At 47.3% G+C, this 25,997-nt stretch overlaps 1 protein-coding gene across 1 annotated transcript; it reads right to left on the bottom strand.

The window, feature by feature from the left end:
• Positions 1-2,936: 2,936 nt before the first annotated feature.
• Positions 2,937-25,062, bottom strand: RD3 (RD3 regulator of GUCY2D). The gene is made up of 3 exons (XM_074988512.1): positions 24,984-25,062; positions 13,859-14,173; positions 2,937-5,514 (listed from the first exon to the last, which is right to left on the bottom strand). The coding sequence occupies exons 2-3, from the start codon at positions 14,152-14,154 to the stop codon at positions 5,217-5,219; spliced, it is 594 nt and encodes a 197-aa protein (XP_074844613.1). The 5' UTR covers positions 14,155-14,173; positions 24,984-25,062; the 3' UTR covers positions 2,937-5,216.
• Positions 25,063-25,997: the final 935 nt, after the last annotated feature.

Raw genomic sequence — 25,997 nt, 5'->3', positions numbered from 1 at the left:
TTCTGAATGCCCCTTTGTAGCCAGACAGCCAGCCCCCTCTCAGACCAGCATTGCTGGGAACACAAGGGAGCCAAAACAACAGGGCACTTAACATAAATTCCAGCACAGCCTTTGAAGCTGTGAGAAGCACAGGTGTGCTGCTACAATGTGCCTCTGGGAACATATACAACGATTAGGCTCACAGCAGACAGAGAAGCTGTGACAGACATGGCTCTTAGCCCCTACTAAATAACGTGATGCACACACCCCCACATCCTAGGTGGGAAAATATTTACCCTAATAAAAGAATGTCCAGTAGTCGAAACTTATTGTTTCTCTCCCTTGCAAGTGTAAACTACTCTTGCGAGAGCTGGCGTCGCCCAGACAGACCAGCCCCAATTTGGCATAAGAAAGGAGAAAGAGAATAAAGGAGTACAGAGGTATAAGTATGGGACCTACAGCACCATGATTTTTGAGTGCTTTTCACTATCTATCTGCTGGTCAGATAAGTGACAGCCTCCCAAGGCTTCTGCAGCTAAGAGGGTCCCTGAGCCTTGTCCCTTATTCGTCTTTCCGCGGAATTGAGTGACCGATCCTGGCTTGGCACCACTGGAATCGAGAGATGCAAGGAGGGTAAGAAGCACCCACACCTGATCTCCTATCTTTAGTGTACACATATTTTGAAATAGAGCTCTATACTTTGTTTTCTTTCTTTGGGATTGTGGCTTCAGCTTTGTAACTTGTTTGTGTGTGTAACATCTATACATTTAAATAAGTAGGCACTAGCAATTTTGTAACCACATGATTAGAATCTAGTTTAATAAATTTTGGTAACCATTTGTGCATAAGCCTGACTTGTTTCTCTGGTTTACTGTAAAGCAGCCAACACAATTAAAGAACCTCAGCCGTTTTGGCTATAAAGCCTGGCCATTAGGTGAGAGTACTAAGAGCCTAGCGTTGAGTTGTGCCGCCTCCACGGGGCAAACTCTTGGGGCGCCTGTCAGTCAATCCTGACTGCCCACTGCGAAGGAGCTCTGAGCTCTAGCAGTTAAAGTCACGGGTGTGGAAAGGCTCTTAGTGCTGCCATTGGGGCACCTGTCAGTCAGTGTTGACTGCCCACTGCGAAGGAGCTCTGAGCTCTAGCAGTTAAAGTCACGGGTGTTTAGGACCTTGGGGCATCCGTTAGCCTAGCCCGGGCTGCCCGCCGCGAAGGGACAGTGCGTCCTAGCGGTTAAAGTCACGGATGGTATAAAACGGGCATAGCTGGCACCTCACCAAACATCCTTGGCCATCGGCTAACACCCTTCCTGCTCAGAAATCCATGACATTTTGCATTAATACACCCAGTACTGAAGGTGCTAATACAGAACATAGAAGTGTCTAGAAAATGACTACAGTGCCAGAGGATGCAATCAAAGAGCATTTAATACAATAAGCAGTTTTGCTAATACATACAAAAGGTGATGATCATTTTTTAAAAAGTGTTTGGATTAGTGCTTTTCTCTTAGGTTTAGTTCACAGTCTATAGCTACTAGAGAGCTAAGATCAAGCTAATTCTATCATCAAAATGTAGAGCTTAAAAAAAAACCAGAACACACACTATCACTTGGGACTACTCACACAACACCAAGTCACAAACCAATGCTCTGATTTTCTGCTCGCTCTCTCTGATCCCGAGTGGAAGGAGCCCAGCTCACGCTGGATCTCATTTTTTGGAAGCTCTGAGTTTCACCAACACAACCCCAGCCCTGGTGCTCTGTCTCCAGGGGCCATGTATCTAAAGAGAGACTTGAATTTCCAGCACTGGGCAAAAGCAGGCATCTAGCCCAAATACTCAGCCTAACATGGTTCACACGGAGCTAAGCTAGGGGCTATGATAGTACATATTTGGACAGCTGCTGAAGATATGGTCCATGACCTTGGTTTCTGTTGCCCTCCTCAGCTCTGCTTTTAACTCGTGATTTGAAATGTTACACTTGCACTTTGGGCAAAACTCTGGCACCCAGTGTGCTGGTGTAGGCACAACAGCTACATGGAGGGCCCTAGAGAAATGCTGCGTGCACCAGGCAGCCTGTGCTGGGTGTTCTTCCTTCCCTGCAGCCTAACTGCAGCTCGGCATGCGGGACCACCTTCACGGGCTCTGGGCATGCGAGTAAGAGTCTGGCAGGCTGGGCCCTGTTTGCACAGAGCACTCAGGAAGGTGGCTGTGGTCCCAACGGCTGCCCATTCCACCTTGGGCTCGTGCTGGTTGGCAGAGGTGCCTCCTGACCCACTCCCCACCTGCTTCCTTCCTCCACCTAGTGCTCAAGTGAGCACCACAGCCATATCCATCACTCTCTGGGCACTGGAGAGAAGATGCCCTTGGTGACCCAGCCAAGTCAAACTGCTCTCTTCCTGCACCCAGTGCTGCTGGTTCCAGCTTAGCTGCCCCCTCGCTCAACAGGCAGCACGGCAAGGTGAGCGCCAGCACTCTGGGAGAGCACAAGTTTCCCAAAGCGATGGAAGGCGGCTCGAGGTCGCAGAAATGACTCAAGTCAGCCACAGCATTAATGCTCTAAGTCAGACCTAGCCCAGCACGGTCCACCAGCCTGGGCCCTGCAGCCCCTGGCGCCAGTAGCCGATAAACTTACTCTACAGCTAGCAAGAGCTGCTTTTAATAACATCCGCGCGTGCTCACTCCCCCCTCCTCCCCCCGCTGCAGGCTGTGCCCACACCGGGAGCACAACTCACCGGTATGTAGGCAAACCAGTCTACTGTGCCAGCGATGCTCTGCTAGCAGTGGGGGACGGGGGGGGCGTGTCACCAGCAAAACTCTACTGAGGCCTGCTGGCAGGGGTGGCGTGGGGGGGGTGCCAAAGGTGGCAGTTGCCCCAGTCATGCAGTGGAGCCCAGGGCTCCAGTTGTGACTGCTGCTACGGTAGCAGTGGTGCTGGCCAGAGCCCCGGGGCCATTTAAATTGCTGTGCTGTGCTGTGCTGTACGTGCTCGGCAGCGCTAAAGGCTGGGGTGGGGGGCACATCAGTCTCTGGGCAGGACTGAGGGCTGTCTGCACTCGGCCCTGCCCCTTCTGGGAGCATGGCTGCCACCTGTCCCACAGCTTGCCCAGGACCCCCCGGCTCCGCTGGCTGTGCTTCGTATCAATGGTGTAAAACCAGCCCCGTGACCAAACCAGGCTGTGCTGGCGCTAACCTGCTCAGTGTACACCATATTGCCTATGAAAACCACAGGTTTCTGCTTCAGTTGTTCTGGTCAAAGCCAGCTTATGCGCTGCACGTGCCCTTGCCGTATGCAGGCCTGCCCCTAGGGACTGGTTTAAGCTGTTCCTGTTTGTGTGAATGGGAAGAAAATGCTCAGTAGCTTGGTGTACCCTGTCTAAAAGATGGAGTGTTTCCCCAGGGCTCAGCAAGGGAGGGACCACTGCGCACAGAGCAACCCCCCCCCGGCTTCAGTTCGCTTCCCTGCCCTGTGTGCCAGGTGGTCCTCCAGAGGTAGTCCGAGGGCCCATATTTGTATAGGGAGAGGTTGACCAAGGGGCATGAGCCTTTTCATGGAACACGCCCTGAGTTCATATACCCTGCACTGGCATTACCGTCTTCAGGGCACCCATGTGGCATGCCAGCTCGAGGAGTTCTGGGACCATGTGACAGTGTGGGAAACCCCACTGCGAAGGTGTGGGTTGGAGGGGAAACAGAGTTTAGTGCCACAGGGCCCTTGGAGACTAACCACCACCCCCAGCCAATGTCGGGTGACTAGCATGTTCTGGAAGTAGGGCAAACCGTCCTTCCAGCATGCGGATCTGGGGCAACCTGCCCTCAGCAAAACTTGCAGGGACACTCTTTCCCTCATATCCTTCCCTTGGCGTTTTCCCTCTAAATGGTCAGTTAGACCTGACACAGCCTTGGTGACGTCACAGGCAGCCCAACCAGCCCTTCTGCTAGGAGGTCTTCCTAAGAATGGCAGGTTGGGGGCCTGCTCAGAAATCATCATTTGGTATTTTCGGGACCTTCTGTTTTGCTTTAGGCTGTGAGGTTAGTTCTCCTTGAAAAGATTTATTGCCTGACTGGTCAGCCACCCGTTACATACAGAAAGGCTCTCCTTAATAGCCAGGACAAACATATTAGAAATGAACCTATGTTCTGTCCCTACAGCAGAAATAAATCACCTCAGCAATTTGACGGAATGACCTCTAACATTCCGCGACACAGAACGATCTCTACATGTGCATACCAATTCTCCCTCCCATCCCCTGGTTATATACGCCAGTAATCTGCTTTCTGGCTCAGCCTTGCCAGTCATTTCAGTGCATCTACTTATTAAATAGAATATGAGCTACAGCACTTACTGGAATTGCCTGGGAGTCTCTATGTGAGAGTTTTGATCCAGTTGAGTTCTAATAGCTGGATTTAGACCCTAATCTTTCAACAAAAAATGAAATTTAAAAGGAATTTAGAGGCTTTTAATGGACAGCTTTGTATTTGTGTCCGGCGCTACATGTGCCAGAGCCCTTGTTTGTGCACGCACACAGCAGTGTCTGCAAAGCTGATAGACATCTGAGTGAGCTGCACCTGTGAAAAAAGTGTGCATGCAAAAAACTGAGCATCTTCAATTTTGTGCAAAAATAGACTGCTATGGAACATGTGAGCCCCTCCCCGATGTCATGGCTAGGAAGTTTGTTAATTATTCTGCAGGAAGAGACAGATTAGTTCACAATCAAACTGAGTAAAAATCAGCTGGAATCAGTGTTGATTTAAGAGGCCTCTCTACAGCACAGATATGAACAGCATTTAAGCAAGGGACCCTAACATGATAGGTCAGAACCTGCAAGCCTTACTGATGCACATAGCCCCACTTAGTTAAATGGGATTACTCATATGAACAGTCCTGGGACTGGGTGAACTGCATTTGCAGACATCCATATGGAAGAGTGGTGGCAATGCACCAAGCTGTTCTCCACCAAGCAGAAACAATAAAACTGAAATAAGAACTGCCTACTGCCTATCAACTTACTGTAAGCCACTAAATTATAGTCAAAGCTAGTATGGGAGATGAAACAATGTGTCGCAGCATCCGTCACTATGGCCTCAACTCCCGAGAGAGAGAGAGAGAGAGAGAGAGAGAGAGAGGCAGACAACGTGTGCAAACTGGGATAAAAGTGAAATCACATATGGCTTGATGATGGTTAACTCCTTGAAAACCAGCCCAGGTGTCTCCCTCATCTCATTCTGGTTAGTAATAGAGTCAGTAATCCTTGGCACTCCTAAACTCTGGCATACTCCACACTCGTCTGGTTGGTTCACTGCCTCGCTCCACATCTTCTGAAATGGTCTTGATGTTGCTGCTGAATGGGGAAATCCTGGCCCGGGATTTAAATGTCATGAGGGAGAGGCTGGTTTTGTGCTTTGTGTTCCATTGCCTCGCAAGCTTCTTGGCCTCTTCTTCTTCTCTGATTTTCTCAGTGGCTTCCTGCAGGACAGAGCGGAAGAGCCGGGCTACTTCCTGTACCTCTGGCTCATATTCAGCAATAAGTTGCCGGAACCTGAAAAAGTACAATCAATATACAACTTTAATTTTAAAAAGCTGCCCAGTCGTCCACCATTCGATACAGAAATTCAACTCCCCTTGGGAATGGAGTTGGTCACTTCTAGCACTTTACTTTGGGGCTATTTCTTCCGCCCATAATGGCTTATAAGACAGTTGTTAATCCAGTACAAAGCTAAGTCAGTGCTGGTCTGTGCTGCAAATCAAGATGTGTTTATGAAGCTTCTACAGTAACTTCAGGGAGGATCTCAAACCAGTTCACAGCCACTAATGAATTTAGCCTCACTCCCTAACTGGAGGATGGAAAGTACTATTTCATTTGCATGGTGGGAAAGCTGAGGCACCGAAAAGCCATGACTTACCTAAGGCCACAGAGTGAATCAGTGGCAGAACTAGGTACAGCAGAACCCAAGACTGAATCCCAACCCCCATGACCTAACCCTAGGCTGTGTTCCCACCTGTGCCTGGAGCGCATGCAGTTCCACACCCCAGACTCACACAGTGGTAGCATATATATATTTTAGCTCTAGTCAAATGCTAGTGAATTGCTGTATACTCATCAACAACAGATGAATGTAAGCATTTAACGCGGAGCGCTGCAGCTAATATAAAAATAGTATGATGCTTGTAAAATATTTCCAGATCCTTCTGTAGAATTTAATAGTGGCGAGAACGAGCGGCTTCTATAGAAATTAATTCTGATGCTGCAGAAATTGTTCTAAAAAAACTAATGTTTGGAACCATCCTATTGAATATACTGTGGATTATATCTCTGGTATAGAATTATACAAGTTGATTTGAAATTCTACAGAAAGATTATCACTCCGTTGTATTTCAAAGGACTTTTCCATGTGGGCTGAAATAAATCCAAGTGTAAATTCAAGCTATTTGACATTTCCTATGTAAGAATATTATTGTGATGCATGACTACGCTGTTTTAACAATACTTTTACTCAGGCAAACATCTCAATGTGCTTCTCTTACAACGGTAACACAGTAAACAGGGTGTTTAACAACAGTGCTTCCGCAGTACCTTTTCAGAGTGCAGTCCCAGTGAACGCTAACAGGCATTACAAGACTGAGTCTAAAATGTCTGCTCCAAAGCCAGCTGAAGTGGATGGAAGATCTCCCATTGTCTTCAGTGACTTTGGAGCAGTTCCTTAATGCAATAAAACCCTTAGAACTTTGCCCATGAGAGGGTATGAGAACTGCAACACACCCAGGTGGGCTAAGAGGGCCTGGTTTCACCGACCCCTAAAGACATGAATGTTTAGAACCCACATAAGCTGCATGAGTTTACAATTTAAAATAAAAGGCTGAACAGACTTGGATGCAGGGACTGAACAAATGGGGGACAGGATGATGCTTATGTGTTAATGTGTAGTGGTGTTAATTGATAGACAATTTGCTGGCACACTGAGAAAGCATCACTTTCAAGCACTGCCCTCAGGCTGTGTTCTTGTCTCTTTGCTAGATGCATCTAGCAACGGGATTTACTTTATTCTCTCTATTACAGCTACAAACTTCTAGAGATGGGACTATCCATGAGATTCTTTCCACACCAGTGAAGTAGTATCAGCATGCAGGAGAAGCGTCCTCCAGGACTCATTCACCTACCAGAATGAATTTGATGCTACATTCCTGTATTAGTACTCAGACCTCTGACTAGTAACTAATTTTCTAACTGAGATTAACTATTCACCATCCTGGCTGTCAGTTGGACAGCATGGGCAATGAGACTATGATGGTTAGTTTCACTTCTGACTTTTACAGCATCTGAGCAGGAGCATGTTTCAATGAACAGAAACACAAACCCCACCCCAAAAAGGACATTTTCACTGATCTTTTTTCAAAAATTGAATTAATTTATTTTAGGTTTTGGGGGTTTTAACCAAAATGTAAATGTGGGTTAAGTAGGGTGACCATCCAGCCCATTTTTCCCAGGCCAGTCCCTTACTTAAGCTGTTTTACCAGTGTCCTGACTTGTTAAGAAAATGGGCAAATTGTGCCATATTTTGCTGGGCTTCTGTTCCCTGGCATCCAGTGTCTTGAGGTGGCAGCCCCCACTGCCAGGGTGCTCCTCCGCTGAGTGGCTGCTCTGTTCCCTGGCACCCCACGGAGGCAGCCCCTACTGCTGGTGAGCTCTGCCACGGGGCAGCCGCTTCATTCCCTGGTGCCTCCCTGCTCGGAGGTTGTGGAGCCCCCCCATTCTCCACTCACCCTTTTCAGGAGGCTGTGTAACACCCATTCCCAGTGCCTCACTGTAGGGCTACTACCCTGTCACTGAGGAGCCCTGACATGGCAGACCACCCCCACCCATCCCAGAGGCCAGTGTCCCGTATTAGCCACAGGGCAATGCAGTTGCCCTAAGACTGAGACACTTAACTCTACCCCTTAAAATGACAGTATGCTAGGTGTACATAATGCAGAAAAAGGATCTGCAAAGTAATGCCTGGTCCTACCTATAAGGTGCAAAATATGTTGTGTGGAACAAAGAGGTCACTGTGTCTCAGGGGGAAGAGTGGGCAGGGTACCACAGGCTCAGGGCAGGAGCCAGCTCATTCAGAAGTTGAGGTTTACATCTAATTATGCTACTGCTGGGCAAAAATATACATTAACCATGGCAACCTGTGCATCACCAGAGCGACACCTGCTCTTTCTGAGACAGATAACCTTATTCAAGGATATGGCATAGCTCACAATAGCTAATTAATAATGTTTTCATTCATAAGCCCCTGTAGTAAATAGCTTGTTATTGCAAAACTTACCTTTCTGTAATTTTTTCCAATTTAAAAAATATGTTTTGACTATCACTGTTGCAGCTCCTTTCCACCTTCCCTGTGATTTAACTGTGTTGCTTGTTGGCTCTTTATGGTAAGGCAATTAGGAATCCTCAGCTCTCACAGAGGCAAAATTCTGTAGGAGAGCCTGGTGAGTTGGCACTGCAGGACTGAACCTGGAATTGGTATCTTTCTGAGAGGTCCCTCAAATGACTAGGCTGCAATCAATAACTGGTGTACAGGGTGGCAATTTTCCACATCAGGTTCTAAGTAGCAGAGGAGCTGCTGTGTTCATTTGTATCTGCAGAAATCAACAAGAAGTCCTGTGGCACCTTATAGACTGAAAGATTTTTGGAGCATAAGCTTTTGTGGGCAAAGCCCCGCTTGTAAGATGCATCTGACGAAGCAGGTCTTTGCCCACGAAAGCTTATGCTCCAAAATATCTTAGTCTATGAGGTCCCACAGGACTTCTCATGGTTTCCACGTCAGGTTCTGTTTCTCATACTCATATCATAGATTTATGCCAGAGGTGGCGACTCTCTAATATACTGCGGGGAGGGAAGCTTGACCCACCGGCTCTGCCCCAGACTGCATTCAATTCAATCCCTTTCCCAAGTGCCGGCCTTTCTTCCACCCTCACTCTACCCCTTCCCAAGCACCTACCCTCTGCCTCTTCCTGCCCTGTCCCAAACCACCACATCCCATCTCTTCGCACCACATTCCACCCCCCCGTATTCAAGCATGAGCCACCTTCACTCCTTCCCCACAGTGCTTCCTACATGCAGCGTAAGAGCTGAGCGCAGTGGGCAGAGACACTGGAAGGGAAGGGGAGGCACTGACTCACAGGACCGCTGGCAGGCGGGAGACAGTGTTCCCTATAAACTGAGCACTTGGACAGCCACCCAGGAGACATTCAGGTGCTGCCCGACTGATCAGCAGAGCGCCCAGAGCTGGTAGCATGTGTTGTCTGTGCTGGTGCACATCGGTGGTGTGTCTACACCGCAAAGTTATTTCGAAACAGCCTCTATTGCAAACTCGCCATGTGAGAGTCTGCACTACACAACAAAATTCTTTTGAAATACCAGCTGCCTTATGTCAAAACTGGTAAACCTCATTGTACGAGGCATAGCACTGATTCCAAAATAGGTATTTTGAAATAGGGGCTGTGCAGACCGGGAATAGAGCGTATTTTGAAATAGGCCATAGTGTGTCCAATAGCACTGTTTCAAAATAGGCTCCACCGTGTGTAGTTGCTCTAATAGCTGAGTGCTATTGCGTGTAGATGGCCTAATAGCTAAGCGCTATTTCAAAACGCTCTCTGGGTGTAGCTGTGTTTTTGAAATAAGCTATTCCGGACTACCCCGCCAGCAATAATTTATTCAGGAATAACACTGCTGTGTAGTCATAGCCTTGGTGCACATACAATTTATTCTGCCTATGGGTGGAAAAAATGAGAAGGAACACTGGTGGGAGGGTAGGAGCTGATCGGGAGGGCTGCTGGTGGGTGCTTAGCATTCACCATTTTTTGCTGCAGCCCCAGAGCACCCACAGAGTTGGCACCCATGGCTTATGTGTCTTTTTCTCACGTGGCTTTCTACTTCTTCAGCACCAATTAAAGATACCGTCTTATGACTACACAGTAATTGTGGAAAAATCAAATTCTGACAGTTCCCAACATAAGAAGGAAGGATGATAAGGGATTCAGAATATTCCACGCTAAACACCACTGCCCACCCTCTAAGACTTTGCCAAAGGAACTCATGCTTAGCTGGCATATGGTTAACAATCTGCTCTTGTGGTAAGACATCTGCATGTCTCCCCAGTCATATTCACTGGGATGCTGCAGAAGAGGAGCCATCACCAACATCAGAAGGAAGGATGGTCAGCTAGGTATCATCTCATGCCTGGAGAGAACCAGAGACATTTGCTACAGAGGTTGCCCAGAGCATGTGGCTTAAGCACAGTGATTATTATGTTTTCTCCCTAAAATGTTTAGGCTCCATTACATATCAAAACAAGCACATAGCCTCAAGGGACTGGCAGGGACCCTAAAAGGTCATCTAGTCCAGGCCCCTGCATTCAAGTATTATCTAGATCATCCCTGAAAGGTGTTTTTCTAAACTGGTTTTAAAAATCTATCTTTAAAGTTAGGGAGCTTTTCCTAATGTCAAATCTAAACTGAGCTTGCTACAATTTAAGGCCACTGCTTCTTGTCCAGTCTTTAGCAGTTAGGGAGAACAAGTTTTCTCCCACCTCCTTGCAACAATTTTTCATGTACTTGAAAATAGTTATCACGTCCCCTCTGTCTTTTCATCTCCAAACTGAACAAACATTTTTTTTCAGTAGTCCTTCCTAGGTCACGTTTTTCTAGACCTTTAGTCATTTTCTTTGCTACTCTGTGGGCTTTCTCTAATTTGTGTACATCTTTACTGAAATGTGATACCAACAACTGGATGCAATACTCCAGATGAAGTCTCATCAGTGCAGAGCAGAGCGGAAGAATTACTTCTCATATTTTGCTTGTCTGCTAATACATTTGAGAATAACATTTGATTTTTTGCAGTGTTATGTTGTTAACTCATATTTAGCTTGTAATCCATTCTGACCTTCAGATCCCATTCTGCAGTACTCCTTCCTAGGCAGTCTTTTCCCACTTTGTTCCTTCCTAAATGTGCTGTTATTTATCACTTTATCTTCTAGGTATCTGCAGCCTGATTTCTTATTAATTTGTGACATTATCTTTCTAGGTACTACAGTTCAGCTCACTGGTTCCTAACTCCTGTGTCTGTCCTGTGCATAGATGGACACTGAATATGTCCTTTCCCAGTCCTCTGGAGACTCTCCCATCTTCCTTGACTTTTCAAAAATAATCAATGCTCAGATATCTCCTAAGTCGGTATCTCTGATGTTATAAAGAATTGCACTTAGGGCATTCCTGAATCTTTTCTCAGATATAGAGAACATCATTTACTAAGCATCCTCCTACCAGTAGTCAGGTTAGCAGGAGCGTCAGTGAAAGTGGAATGCAGTTTTGACTGATCCAGCAGTCCTGCCTCAGTGTAAAAAGCATGACCTAGAAGTAGTGGTAAGATTGTTTTCACAGGGCACAGAGGTCAAGATCCATCAGTTCCAGGGTTTATTGTTACACTAGAGAACAGAGTCCTTACATGCAGATGTTCATTAGAATCAGACTCACAAGACTGCCAGATCCACCAGTCTTCTAGCCTGGTTATCACCCTAGCATTCTTTCAGAGAATAATGTCAAAGCAATCCTTTACGATTAGCAAAATCCCCTGGTGCTGGGTAGGTAAAAGCGTTCTCTTACTCATCAGAAGATTGTATCTTTATTTACAAAGCATAATTTTTGATGCTGATGGTAATTAATCTGAAACATGCTATTCAAATCTTAAACACACTCACACAGCAGTGAAACCTATCTTAAGCAACCTCAAAGAGACTGTCAAACCTTAAGTGCTCACTCTTTTATGATTAATCAAACAAAGCAGTTCTTTAAACTATCTCAGAGGCTAAAAGCAGTTTCACAGGACAGGGAATTTAGCAGAGGAAGTTGGTTTTAGTCCAGGTGGTGTTGAACATCAGCCATATTATGAGCAAAACAACCTTGCCTGCTTATGGAACTTGTATGACCACAGTTCAGCAGTGCAGTTAAATATGAGGCTTCACTGTAAGTACGTTTCAGGGGGATTTAAGTGCTTAAGTGCTATAAGTTGTTTGAATTGCTTGAATAAATGATTAACTGCTAAACACTGATGATTTGCTTCTAGGTGATTCCTCACTTTATTTTGTTAAACAATATTTTGGTTACATATTGCAGCAATAAACAGCTTCAGTGTAGGACACTACTTACGGTTCAAAAGATTCCATTGTTCACACCAACCTTCATCCTCCAAACAAATCAGCTTTGTAGCTAAGCCAGTAAATTGTAAATAAATAAACTTTTGATCTCAGTCATTTATCATTCAGTGTCAAATAAACTATGAAATCTGCTTCCTTATTGACAGTCCGTATTAAATTATAACACGTTAAAAACCTGTGGCTGTAATACCTTAGCTTAGTAGAATCTGAGTTGCTTGTAAGTATGAAATTTTTTACATTCCTCTCCATTTTGGACAAGGAAAACAGAGTTGGTGGTTTCACTTTTGTTTTAGTCAGTTTCACCTTCTGCAAGAGACTAGCCAAACAGGTAGGCTATGGCTACACTAGTGAGTTCGCAGAAAAAAAACAGTTTAGTTGACAAAACTTGTGGAACTTCCACACACAAAATGCATTTTGTTGACACTATATCGACAAAAGTCAGCACTTCTGCCGACAACCTTCTGCCTCTCCCAGATGAGAAAGAGTGCCTTTTGCTGACAGGTTCTCTTGACAAAAAAGCTGTGTGGATGCTCTGGGGGGCCTTCTCCCACACACAGGCGGTGCGTCTACACTTGCATGCCTCTTTCAAAAGAGGTATGCAAATGAGGCAAATCGAAAATGCAAATGAGGTATAATTTGCATATTTGGCACCTCGTTTGCATATTCTTATTTCTAAAGAGCTTCTTTCAAAAGAAGAAAGCCAGCATAGACGCTGCTCTTTCGAATGTAAACCCCATCTTTGAAAGAATCCTTCTTCCCATTAAATAAAGGGAAGCAGCAGGAAGTATGTTCCTAGCTCACCCCTGTAATAATAGCGTTTGACCCTAAACTATTCCGTCTCGCCTAGCATCCCATGCTGCTTCCATTGGAAATAAACACCTGTGGCATGTGGCAATAAATATCATGGAGCTCCTACAGATAGTTTCGCTTTCTGACTGCCAATGCAAAAGACAAGGTTCTCATGATAATAAACAATGCCTGTCAGTAGCATCTTTTGACAGTATCGAGGCCGTGTCTACACGTGCCCCAAACTTCGAAATGGCCATGCAAATGGCCATTTCGAAGTTTACTAATGAAGCGCTGAAATGCATATTCAGCGCTTCATTAGCATGCGGGCGGCAGCGGCGCTTCGAAATTGACGCGCCTTGCCGCCGCGCGGCGCGTCCAGACGGGGCTCCTTTTCGAAAGGACGCCACCTTCTTCGAAGTCCCCTTATTCCCATGAGCTCGTTCCCAGTCATGGGAATAAGGGGACTTCGAAGAAGATGGCGTCCTTTCGAAAAGGAGCCCCGTCTGGACGCGCCGCGCGGCGGCAAGGCGCGTCAATTTCGAAGCGCCGCTGCCGCCCGCATGCTAATGAAGCGCTGAATATGCATTTCAGCGCTTCATTAGTAAACTTCGAAATGGCCATTTGCATGGCCATTTCGAAGTCTGGGGCACGTGTAGACGTAGCCTCGGAAAGCACCGGATTCACAGACCAACACTGCAAGGCATTATTATACCTGTTTCACATATGGGGAAAAGGATACGCAATGGTTATTTGGACAGCGGTCATACAATGAGTCACTGGGATAGCCCACATTAAAACACAGGTATGCCAACTACCAAGCCTGTGTTGTAACCACGAGCAAATCTGCCTCACTGTGTGGGATGTGCAGCAGTCCTGTGAGTACAAAGTCCATGATACCTGAGTATGATGGGCCCACAGTAGGAGGGATGTATTTTGGCACACATGTCCTCCAGTTGCAGCCGCTCCCCTGGGCTGATATCATAGCTGTTCTTTGGATAGCTAACCAGCCAGCCGTAGTCCACGCCTGTCTTTATCTTGCGATACTCATTCTCTCGCTCTCGTTGCTGTTTCTCTGCCTGCTTGATCTGCCAGCCTAGTTCCATCATTAGCGTTTCCACCACCATCTCTGTGGGATTTCTTTGGGAAATCTGGCTCTGTGGCTCATTCCATCTGAACCAGGAAGCCAGTGACATGCTGCCCCAATTTTTCTACCTGTCAAGAAAAATACATTAGTGTTAAAGTTTTCACTGCGTATGCTGCACCCCTCTGGTTTGCGGTGCTGGATTTTCCAGTCCCTCAGCACCAGGAAGCTCCCCATGCAGGCCAGTAAATGTGACTGTGCATGTCTGAAAAGTCTCACCAATGGGGGCCACATTGTGCCTGGCATTTGTGCAGGTTTGACGGAGGAGAAGGAAGGTGGAAGGAGACATGACCCCTCCACTATGCCCATTAAAGGGCCAGGTAGTCACATGCCTAATGTCTAAGCTTAGAAGAGCACACTATCTGTTCTATTCATTTAACACGGGGAAGACTCTTACACTAAAAAGGGAGAAGGGGCATGGCCAAAGCCTGAGCAGCTTCCAGCACCAACCCTCTGCACATTTGAGAGCTGAGAGAGGGACTGTGCCCTATTGGACAATTGTTCCCCAGCTCTTTTTGGGACAGAGCAACTTCACACCACACGCAATCTGCAGCTGGGCGTTGGCTGTTGGTGCAGATGTCAGCTAGTAGCAGAAACTCTCAAGAGGTGATCAAGTGCTGTGCACAGCTTCATTGGTGCCAGTGGAAAGAGGTGTTGAGTATCATGATAGCTCCCATCTGGCCAACTGAGAATCTGAGGCTAGGAAAGTGCTTTACAAAAGCAGGTAAAATGATCACCTCCACTGGAGAACAGAAAGGCAAAATGACTTGCCCAAGCTCAGAGAGCAGACGGTGGCAAAGCTGAGAGTCTCCTGGACTAACTAACTCTCTCTCTCATGCTTTTAACACCAAAACCATTACTATGGTTCCTTCCTACCAGTCACACCTTTTGGTTCCAGCAGAAGCCTCCACCCCAGGAAGAATTTGCATCAAAGGAGGACAAGTTATGTTACCACCATCACTTTCCCCAAGAATTTCTACTGGCAGAGGTAGCTCCAATTTTCAGCCAGGGGTCCGGAGTCCTGCCAGCAGGTTGAGAGAGTGTGTTGAACCAGTACATCTTGCACTCACTTGGGCCACAGTCCCTTCTCTTCCTGCTGTGGTCCCCTACTGGAGGTGTGAGCTGCTCCCTGCTGCTAATGAACACCGCATATTATTGTACCCAATGGCATCTCTTAGTGCCCTGGTCCTAAGGAATTCCTCCTAGCTAATGGCAGTGTGGTGTGGGCCAATGGTTGACAAACAGATTTTTCTTGGTGTGGACATGAATTGCAGTCTGACCTAGGGCAAGTCATGCACCCTCTGTGTGCCTTGGTTTGTACATCTGTAAAATGGTGAAATCAGACTGATTTGCCCACAGCAGCTTGTGAGGCCTGATTAAATGGTGGGTTGCGGGGGTCACAGACTACACTGTGTCTGCCAGCTGAATGCATAGCAGGCACCAGAGGCTTCCTGCATCTCTCCACTCCCCACAATAAGCTCTTCAAGTGCTACCTTCCCCCTCCCTTTATTGCAGGGGTCCCTTGCATCCCACCACTACCTCCTCTACGCCAGTGGTTCAGGCACATTGGCATCAATGGCAGCTTGCCTGAGCAAAGACTGCAGCATGATTTATCCAGCCCCCACAAGGTACCTCACTGACTTGGGAGCACGTGTCCCTGAGACTTTCAATAGGGGTTGTAGTCCCCAGTGTCACAGGTGCTCTTGAAGCATCGCACACCCTAATAAAAAGGACACAGGGCAGAAGTGCAGATCACCTTCTATTTACATTGTTTTCTAACAGAAGGAAAATCCAGTCCAAGCATCTCATGTACAGCAGCAGCCAGGGCTGGTCATCCCTGGGTGGTTCTTGTTTGCATGAAACTGTTTATCCTAACTTCCTCTCTGTTGCTGGAAACTGGCCACATGCACTCGATGGAACTGACAAGCCATCCCTACTCATCCAGCCATTGGTCTTTGCAGCCCACGGAGGGGACCCTGCACTCCGCTAATTGCAGCTGCTGTTTTTAATTTAAAGTTCACACCGGGGCTAATCAGTACACAACATGAAATATCTTTTCTATTAGGAAAGGCACAAAGGACCAGGGCTTACAGTCAGGTTGCTGGATGTGGGCAACCAAGGGAGCTCACTGTGGCTCCCTTCTAGGGAAAAGAGCTAAAGTGCAGCTCAACCATCGGGATTAAATAAAAACAGTGCATCTGTATACAAATCCTTTCGCTGGACAGTAAGTCAGCTTTGTTGCTAATCAGAGTAGAGTCCAATCACATTTCAGAGAGCTGGCTTTGACCACGCTCAGGTTATAAACTGGTCAAATACTAATAACTTAAAATATAAAACTGTTTATAAAAGTTGCTACCCCAGAAGTAGTGCAGAGTTTCAGGAATTCTGCCAAGTAAATTCTATATTTCCCTTTCAAATACCACCTCCTTCTCAGAGTTGACCATGTTTGATATTAGCCAATATATTTTACAAGATGACTTTTTCAATACATGTATAACTATGCACGTCTGGTTGTACACATACCTGCATTATACAATACCTCTACACATATACCTGTAACTAGGTGTTAATGTTGGCACCAATGGGCGTTTCTTTAATTTTCAGTGATTGCGCGAAGAGGAAATGCATCTGAGTAACCTTAGCTGTAAACTAACACCTGAGCAGGAGTTACATATAGATTAGAGTGTGGTCATCTGTCGATTGGTGCTAGGTTTGTTCAAGTACTCCTCTTAAACTGTAAGAGCAACAACCATGAAATTTGGTATGCAGCTTCCTATTACCTTAACTTAAACTGAGGTCGGGTTTGGCTGCGCCTGGAAATTGGGAAGTGTTGGGAAGGGGCTGTTTTCCAGAACATGGAAAGAGAATGGGTGAGGGGGGCAAAAGGGAGGGGCACAGACAGGAGGGATGTGATAGTGAGAGTGGCTACCCGGAGCAGCTGCAGCACCAAGAGAGAGGCCAGCAGGGCTGGGGCTCTGCCATCTTGCCTACCACAAAGACCAGGTCAGTAGCTCCCCTGCCCCAAACTCAGAGCCTGAGGAGAGCCTACAGGCCACAGAGGGGTTCTGGAGCAGGGAGTCAGCCCCTAGACAGCCTGCAGACCACAGGAGGGGGTGCTGGAGGCCAAGGGCAGCCCCCAGAACTCAGCCCTACCTGAACAGCCTGCAGGCAGTGGGGGGGATGCTGAAGGGGAAGGGAACAGCTAGTGAAGAGGCAGCCCCCAGAGCCTGGCCTCCCCAGACAGTCTGCAGACCATGGGAGGCAGCTGGAGGGAAGATCCCAGCAAAGCCTGCCTCCCCACCCCGCCCCACCCCACACCCCGCAGGCTGCAGGAGAGCTGCTGGATAGGAGTCAGCACCAGGAGTCTGCCCCCACCAATAGCATTTAGGCCATAGGAGGGCAGCTGGAGGTCCAGGCCAACCTGCAGAGCACCAGCCCCACCCAACTATCACACAGCCCCAGATGCTTCCCTCCCGGTAGGAGCTGCTCACCAGGGAGTGCAGCTCCAGCCCCATCAGGAGCATCTGCTGGCTGGGGAGTGCTGCCCCAGATCCCAGAGCACCAGCACCCTCCCTACCATGGGTGGCCCCAGTAACCTCCACCCACCTCCGAGCCCCTGCTTCTGAGACCCCTGCTCTAACTTCTGCACCTCCCACCAGCCTTGACTTCTGCACCTCCCACACCCTGCCTTGAGCCTCCCATCTTGAGCCTCCTGACACCTCCCAACTCTATGCCCTAAGGCACCCTGCTGTTCCTTGCCCCGACCCCTCACTCCGGCTTCGTTCTTCTTCATTTTTGAAAAATGCCATAATTGAAATAAAGCATGTACATTTCTCATTGATTTTCAGAAAATTACTTCAGGTAAAGGCCTGAGCAATGCCCTGTACATCTGCTAGCTATAAATAAAATGAAGTCTCCTAACCTGCACCTCAATACCACGTCTGTGCTCCAACTCATCAACTGCCTGTGCATTTCTTCCAACCAACCTTGTGTCCCCGTTTTATATGTACTAGACCTCTCTCCCCATCCTCCCGCTGCTCCAGCCACTGTATCGCCATCAGTTTCCTGTGGTTGCCTCTGTGCCTTTTCCAAGCCTCCCTCCCTTGACTCCCTCAATGCTCCCCATTGCGCTCTATGGCAAACATTTATACCTATGGAAGTGGAAGGGCCAGAGAGAAAGGAAATCAACCAGGATGCCAAGGCAGACAATGAACTGAGGAGCTATGGAAGTACCAAGCCCATAGTGGTATCACTTCTGGGCTTCCTAGTCTGCTCTCTACCACTCCCTCTGCTCTCCTAGGCTCTGGTGTATACTTATTTGGCTTGCTGGCTGGGTATTCTGACCAAGCTGCTCATATAGCTTGGCAGACCCTGATCCCTTTCAGGCTCCTGCAGATCAGTTCGGCTCAGCTATTGCGCATCCCGGTCTGGCACACTTGCTAAGTTTTGTTAGAGGAGGTCTGCTCAGTGGTGACTCGCAGGAGGTTCATTAGATGGAGAATGTGCTTCCACGGCAGAAAGACAAGTTCAGCAAGCAAATGTCTCCCATTCTCATTCAGGCATGGACCCCCCCGCAGCCTGTAACATCAACAAAAGAGGGTGTGGACCAGTGTTCACACTGTACTTCCTGTCAGCACCCAGCCCACGTCAGGGCAGCTAATGATCCAATTAGCGGACTGAATTCGGTGATGATTCCATGGTCACATGCCATCTGAGGCATGTTGCACATATGCTGAGAAGACAACACCAAAAGCAAAATGGAGGGAGGAGGCAGAAGGAGAGATTTGCAGTCAAATGTGGTTGAAAAGCTGGGCGTGGATCTTTGAGGCACATTGACGGACCAACCCATTACACAGGCCTGTTAGTACAGGAATGCCACCAGCAAAATCTACTGGCCTGCAGGAGTCTGGGGGATATGTATAGAGGAGGGAGGAGGAACTCTACTGTTAAGGGCTTGGATGACTGTCTATGAGGCTACTTCAAAGCTCAGTGAAATCAATGAAAAGACTCACACTGACCTCATTTGGCTACAGATCTGGTCCTATATTATCAACCTATTAGCCTGGCAAAACACAGCCCCTGGCTTACTAATGGGCTGGGAGTCCACAATGCTCCCAGCTGCGCAGATTGCCTTGCTAGCTCACCAGCTCTGAGGATACTGAGGGAGAAGGAACTTCCTGAGGCATGACACTAGGCAGTCAGGCTGCTTCTACGCATGCCACCTCCCATCAGAGGTGCCATGGTAATGAGCCAATTCGAAGCAGGCTAATGAGGTGCTAACGTGCATATTCAGTGCCTCGTTAGCATAATGGCAGCCAGGCAAATTTCAAAGTGCAGGCTGCAAACTGGAGATTGACAGTGCCGATAGGGGCAGCTTCGAAATAAGCATCTCACTTTGACATTCCCTTACTCCGATCTAGTTCTGTGGGAGCAAGGGAATGTCGCAGCGGGGCGCTTATTTCAAAGCTGCCCCCATCTTCACCGTCCATCTGCAATTCGAAGTCTGCACTTTGAAATCTGTGTGGCTGACATTATGTTAAGGAGGCACTAAATATGCACATTAGGACCTCATTAGCCTGCTTCAAATTGCCTCATTACAATGCCACCTCTGATGGGAGACGGCATGTGTAGAAGCAGCCTCAGAGAGCAGACAACTGGGTGGTGGCGGTGCTTGGCAGACACTGAGGCACCTTTGGGCATTCCGTAGGGTTTGTGAAAAGTTAGGCTAAATTGTGGAGATACATTTTACGACTGTGACAAGCCTAGTGTCAGAGATGTGATGATAATCTGTGAGTAAATGTGTGGAGATAGTTTTGAGGGACAGTGGGTCACAGGGAGGCAATAAAGTAAAAGTGGGTGAGGAAAAGTTAATAACCACCTTCTCCAAACACCCAGCATCAATCCAACCCTCCTCTGAACAGTGAGTATTAAATCTGGAGACTACATTCAATCACTGACATCTGAAATGGGAATTTTAATTCTGCTTTAAGTGAAAAGCACAGCACAGCCCTAATTATGAATTTGCAACTGACGCCTCTGTAATATTAATTATATAACACACCATACCATTGTAATAAAAATATCTGCTTTCTTCCTGACATAGTTTGCAGTAGAATGAAATACATCAGTACTTCTCTACCTTTTCCATACTGAGACCTCTTTTTCCATACCACATTCCCTGGGACCTTCTCCCTTTCTCCATATACCTAGGATCTAGCTGAGACCCTCTCACATTTATACTTAGAAATAGGCTGAGTGATTGTGACCTTCTGATACCATTTTGCAACCTCTATGGCATTCTCAAACTGGGGTCGCAACCTCTAATCTATGTAGCAAACCATAAAAATAGAGGGAAAGTTTTTTACTTAAGAGGAGAGACTGGAAGTCAGGAAATCTTCATCATATTTCTGGCTGTGCCACAGATTTCCTGCGTGTGACATTGTACTGGACGCCCACCTCTCTTTTTTCTCACTGGTAAGATGGGCATACTCACGTATCTGTCCCATAGGGATGTTGTGAAGCTTAATTTGTTAGTGCCATAAAGCACATTGACCTTCTCACATACAAGGTCCTATAGCAGCATAAATATAATGAGTTATGCAACATCTTTCTTGTTCCTGACAAGTGGAATTAAAAGACATAATTCTTGCACACATTTCAGTTAGTCTGCTTTGTACCACAATGGATAAAATACTCTTTGTTTTGCTTTCAAAGCTGGACTATCCAAGTGTTACGGAGGACACAATATATAGGATATAAGAGGAATGCTCCCTGTAATTAACAGGTGCCAGAGGACATGACCCTGATTCAAATACCAGGGGCGACAGGATAACTGAGCTGCCTGTAAGTATAACACTAAAAGGCCATGCTGGAGTCTATAGGTCTGTATGATAAGTGTTTCCTACATTGGTGGAAGAGGACTTTCCATCACTGTAGTTAATCCATCTCCCAGAGTACTGGTAATTTAGATGAAGGAATTCTTTCATTGACCTAACCTTACCTATACTGGGGCTTAGGTCAGGCTAACTTTGGCATTCAAGGATGTGGATCTTTCACACATAACGTAGCCAGGTCAATTTTAAGCGTACACCAGGTCTAAATATTTTTATCAGTCTTCCTGGCTATAGGCTTTGCGGGGCTGTAAAAAGTCTGACATTTCTGTGGATGAGCTAATCAGAAGATGACAGTTTGGATTGCTAGCAATGGGCTGCCAGGTAAGGCCCCATTCTCCCACCCTTTTCTTACATGAGTAGCTCTTAATGAGTTGTGTAGTCAGTAACATCAATAGGACAAGTCAGTGTAAGGATTGGGCCCTGGCATTATATAAGGTTGCATTTGATAGAGATGTGACGTGGCTAATTAACTTTCAGAGGCATGTGAGGAGTAGCTCCAAGTACAGCATATGATTTTTTGTATTTTATGTTATGGAGTCCATGTATTTACACTGAAGAAAGGCTCTGGCCCAGAGTATATTGTACCACTTAAAGCGTAATTTAATGAAGAACAAGAAAATGTTACACAATGTGCCATGGGATAAAAGGCTAAACACAAACCAGGGAATATAAAGGCATAATTTATTTAAAGGGAAAGAGTCATATTGCAACTGTTTAGTATTTTCTACATTTAACAATAACCATAAGATTACATAAGGAACATTTATTTAAAATTAAAAGCAAATGACCTTCCATAACGTTTGCGTAATTCTGAAATGAGAAGTCTTGTGGCACGTTATAGACTAACAGATATTTTGGAGCATAAGCTTTTGCGGGCAAAGACCCACTTCATCAGATGCATCAGTGGTCTTTGCCCACGAAAGCTTATGCTCCAAAATATCTGTTAGTCTATAACGTGCCACAAGACTTCTTGTTGTTCTCGAAGCTACAGACTAACACAGCTACCTCTCTGATACTTGTCATAATTCTGAAATGTTTTTATTCCTAGAGATTTGTTGTTATAGAAGAAAATCTTTTTCAATATGCATTCAATATACACTTTAGTTACAAGAAAGTAAAGGAACATGACACGGACTGTGGCATGAACACTGGTATGGTCATGTTCAGAAGTTACAAAGATAGCACATGTTTCATCCAGTCATGGGAAAATATAACAAGGAACATGTGCAACCAAGCAGAAAAATATATGTATCTATACCTGATCTGCAGATGATATAAAAGGTTTGCTCCACTGTCCTTAATGGATATCACTTGTGTAAATCCACATAACTCCACTGAAGTCAAGAGGATGTTGCTTTACAGTAATTGACCTATATATGTCAAGTAAAAAAGGCCAACAGGAGAATATCTTAACTATGGCTGGGAATCTCCACAAAAGATAACCTTTATGGCATCTGCAGAAGCAAAAGGGTTTTTGTTTTGATTTTTAAAATTTACAAATTATATCAGTAGAGTGGCAGAAGCCTAGTAAGCTAGGAAGTGCAGCATTAAGACAGACACTGTTTTCTCAGACTACTGGGCCAACGGCTGGATAACAGTGATGTTTGCTGCTTAAGGACTGTCAATTTTTTCCCAGACATGGCTCAAACACCTTAAGTCTAGAAAATATAATGCACTCTGTCTTTCTGCATAACACAGACTATCATATTGCACCCAGTTATGCCTTCAATGGACAAAATTGTTCTTCTCCACGAGGCAAATAAGAGGTAGGAAAGAACCCTAGTAGAATACATAGCATGAGCAACATGACTTTCCTATCATCTTGTGTCTTACCTAATTGCAAAGTTATGTGCAAATTATGTCAAGGATCTTGCATAAATCCACAATGTAAAAGGATTTTAGAATTAAAACTAAATATACATCCCTGACTCATCCTTTGGTAATCCTTAGTTATTGAAACAGTATTCCTTTTCCACAAAAGGGTGAGTCAAGGATGCAACTTCAGCTCAGGGATCCCTTGCATTGTGGTTTACAGCACATGGCTATTTAAACATTACGCATTGTGCTTTGGCTTATCTTTATGTAAATGAAAGAGTTATTGCTCATGTGCTGTGTCCTAGAACTCCACATCAATACGTTATCAATAGACCTGTTAAAGTCACCAGTTTCCTGTATTATTCCTATACTCCCAGCACAGAGCAGACTATGTGCTGTGAATATGCAGATGGAACAGTATGCACTCTACTACTAATCCATAATCTGGAAAATTTTAGACAGATATTTTATTCAGAACAGATACCATGGTGGCACATGGAGGGAATGCACATTCATAGCAGCATATGTATCTGGGTACAATAGAGCTAATGCAAAGACACTGTTATACAATTCCTGCTGACAATATTTACTGTGGGCTAATTCCTGAAGATCTTACTCATTCCCAGACAGACAAAAACTCCTATTAACCTACATGGGAATTTTGTCTATTTCAATATTGCTGGATACCAGGCTCAGTCTCAAAGTTTGGTGTAGTACAGTAGCCTCTTAAAAATACATAAACTAACACTCATGACAACAATGCCAGATTTCCAGCACTGAAAACTGGACCCTTCTCTCCACAGAACAAGTACTGCATAGAGAGCAAAGGGCCAGCTTCCCTTACTCTGTGAAGCCCATTTAGTCCTGGGCTTCTCTGCAGAGAAGCCTATCCACAGTGGCCACTGGGACAGTAATACCTGTCCACCAAGACACCGAGCAGACTTCTAGGAGGTAACTGCTCTTGACCATTTTCAACTTAAGATGAAACTTAACTGGTATTTAGCAATGCAAGACGAGAGCACACCCTATCCCTCCATTATAATGGTATAAATCCAGAATACCACAACGTACTTAAGTGAAATTTTTCTGAATTTATTCAGGTGTAACTGAGAGCAGATTTGGTCTGGAGTGTGTAAAAACACCAGCTGCCTACGGCTCTGTACAAACATCTAAAACCAAACAATTAACTAACACTGCTTTTCTCTAGCGTTCCTTGTCTGTCAATGCAACCCGTTACTCTGCGCTTAAACCAGCATCAGAGTGACCACGATTTAAACTAAGCTCAATCATAACCTCGGCGTCGTTAACTGATTTTCTCTTGACAACACCAGATGACAGAGCCAATCCAACCCCAGTTAAAGACAGGGGAACGACTCCTGTGCATTTCAAGGGCTCTGGGTCAGACCTATCATATTTACGGACTGAGATCTCGGCTTTTAAGCTAAATCAGAGGGCTGCCAGCTCCTCTGGTGATGCAGCTCACAGAAGTCCTAAAGACGCTTCCACTTGAAAAGCAGCTGAGCGCTACCTTGAAAACCACATTTCGTTACCTTCCGCCAACTCAGCAACAACCCAACACATGTTTTACGGCCCCAGCTCTTCCGTCCCTCCACTTTCACAGGCGGAGCGCTGCTCACTGCGCCTGGCGGGGTGGTGCCTGCAAAACACTGGCGTCTCTGGCAGGGAGATCCTGTTAAATAGGGACAGCGCCCAGGGGACGGGCCAGCACGAGCGCCGTGACCCCGAGGTAAAGGGGCCGCCTGGTAGGGACTGTCGCGACAGCCGGGCTGCGATAGCGGCTGAGCCGTGACTTGTAACTGCCTTGGCGGTACCGTCCCTTGCGCGCTCTGAAGCCGGCGGGAGCGCCGCTTCCCCTGTTGGGGCCGGTCTGGGAAGCCTCCCCCGCCCCCAGCTACGCCGTGGTACTTTCCGTGCCCAGCCCGCGGCGAACACGCACCGCCCGTTGCCCAGCGCCGGGCTCCCGGCAGGCGCGCGAGAGGGACTGACGGACCCGCCGCGCAGCGCCCCGCCCCGCCGCCTGGGGTCGGGCCAGCTCGGGAGCCGCGAGCTGCCGCCGCCCCGGCCCCCCGCCCGCGCTCCGCTGCCTGGGCCCAGCCCGGCCGCTGCACCGTCAGCGGACGGGACGCGCCGGCCCCGGGACCCGGCTGCTTACCCGGGCCGGCGCGCGGAGCCGCTCGGCGGGAAGCCCGGTGGCCACGGGCGGTGCGCTGAGCCCGGCTGCAGACTCCGACTGACAGGCGCGGCGGGGGCAGGTGGGAGGCGCTGCCGGCCCCCTGTCTCGCCCCGCCCCGCCCGCGGGGCCGCTGCAGCCGGGATCAGCTGGCGCTGAGCGCCCGGCCCCTCTCCCCCCAGCTGCGGTTGCCACAGAGACCGAGCTAAGCCTGGGGGGCGCGAGGCGGGGGGCCCCTGCTCCGCTGGGTGTCGGGGGGGAGGTGCCGCGCCGCTCCCGTGGGACCCGCCAGCTGCGGGGCGGGCTCTGATTTTGCTTAGCGCCTGGCGGGGCTCCCCGCGCTCTCCTCCTCGCGTGGCAGCTCCGAGTGCAGGTCCCTGAGGGGCGGGCTAGAGGTGAAAGTGAGCGGGAGTTCCCTGCGCGCCGGCCGGGAGCTAGTTAAAGAGCTGGCAGGAGCCCAGGCTGCAAGAGGACAGTGCCTGTAAGGGTGTTCCCCAAACAGAAAGGCAGTTCTGTGGCTCTTCGGAGACTGACACCAGGAGTGACTAGGTGACCAGCTTTGGAGGCGCAGATCCCCGTCTTCAGCTCTGGGGAATCCTGAGACAAGGAGAATTACAAAGACAGATAGGAAACCTGAAATGAAAACGGAGGAATCAGCTGCCCAGGAGAGGGGAAGAAACTTACTTACTGCAAGTGTCTGTTAAGTGAGTTGCCTGAAGCCACTGTGAAGATCAAAGATGGGGAAACTGTCCTTGTCACCTGTAAGGTGATTGATGTCTTTGTTCAGACCAAGGCATAAAGTATCCAACTTGAGAATTACGAGAGAGGTAGCTGAGTTAGTGTGACTGAATAGACCTTGTCAGCTCTGGCCCTCCCCCTTAATGAGACCCCCTCTTTAAATCCTTATTTGAACCCCCCCACCACATTCATGCATCTGATGAAGTGGGCCTTTGCCCAAGTAAACTTCTGCTCCAAAATATCTGTTAGTCTATAAGG

The sequence above is a fragment of the Carettochelys insculpta genome, chromosome 3 (assembly GCF_033958435.1).
Source record: "Carettochelys insculpta isolate YL-2023 chromosome 3, ASM3395843v1, whole genome shotgun sequence".
NCBI classification, from domain to species: Eukaryota; Metazoa; Chordata; order Testudines; family Carettochelyidae; genus Carettochelys; species Carettochelys insculpta.
Note: the sequence above shows the minus strand (reverse complement) of the source record. Positions and strands in the feature narration are given on the sequence as shown.

What these genes read in the sequence shown, in the direction of transcription:
- RD3 (XM_074988512.1), bottom strand. Translation starts at nt 14,154, where the DNA reads ATGTCACTGGCTTCCTGGTTCAGATGGAATGAGCCACAGAGCCAGATT. An exon ending in TGTGGGCCCATCATACTCAG is followed by an intron (nt 5,515 to 13,858) that starts GTATCATGGACT and finishes GTACTTTTTCAG; the next exon opens with GTTCCGGCAACTTATTGCTG.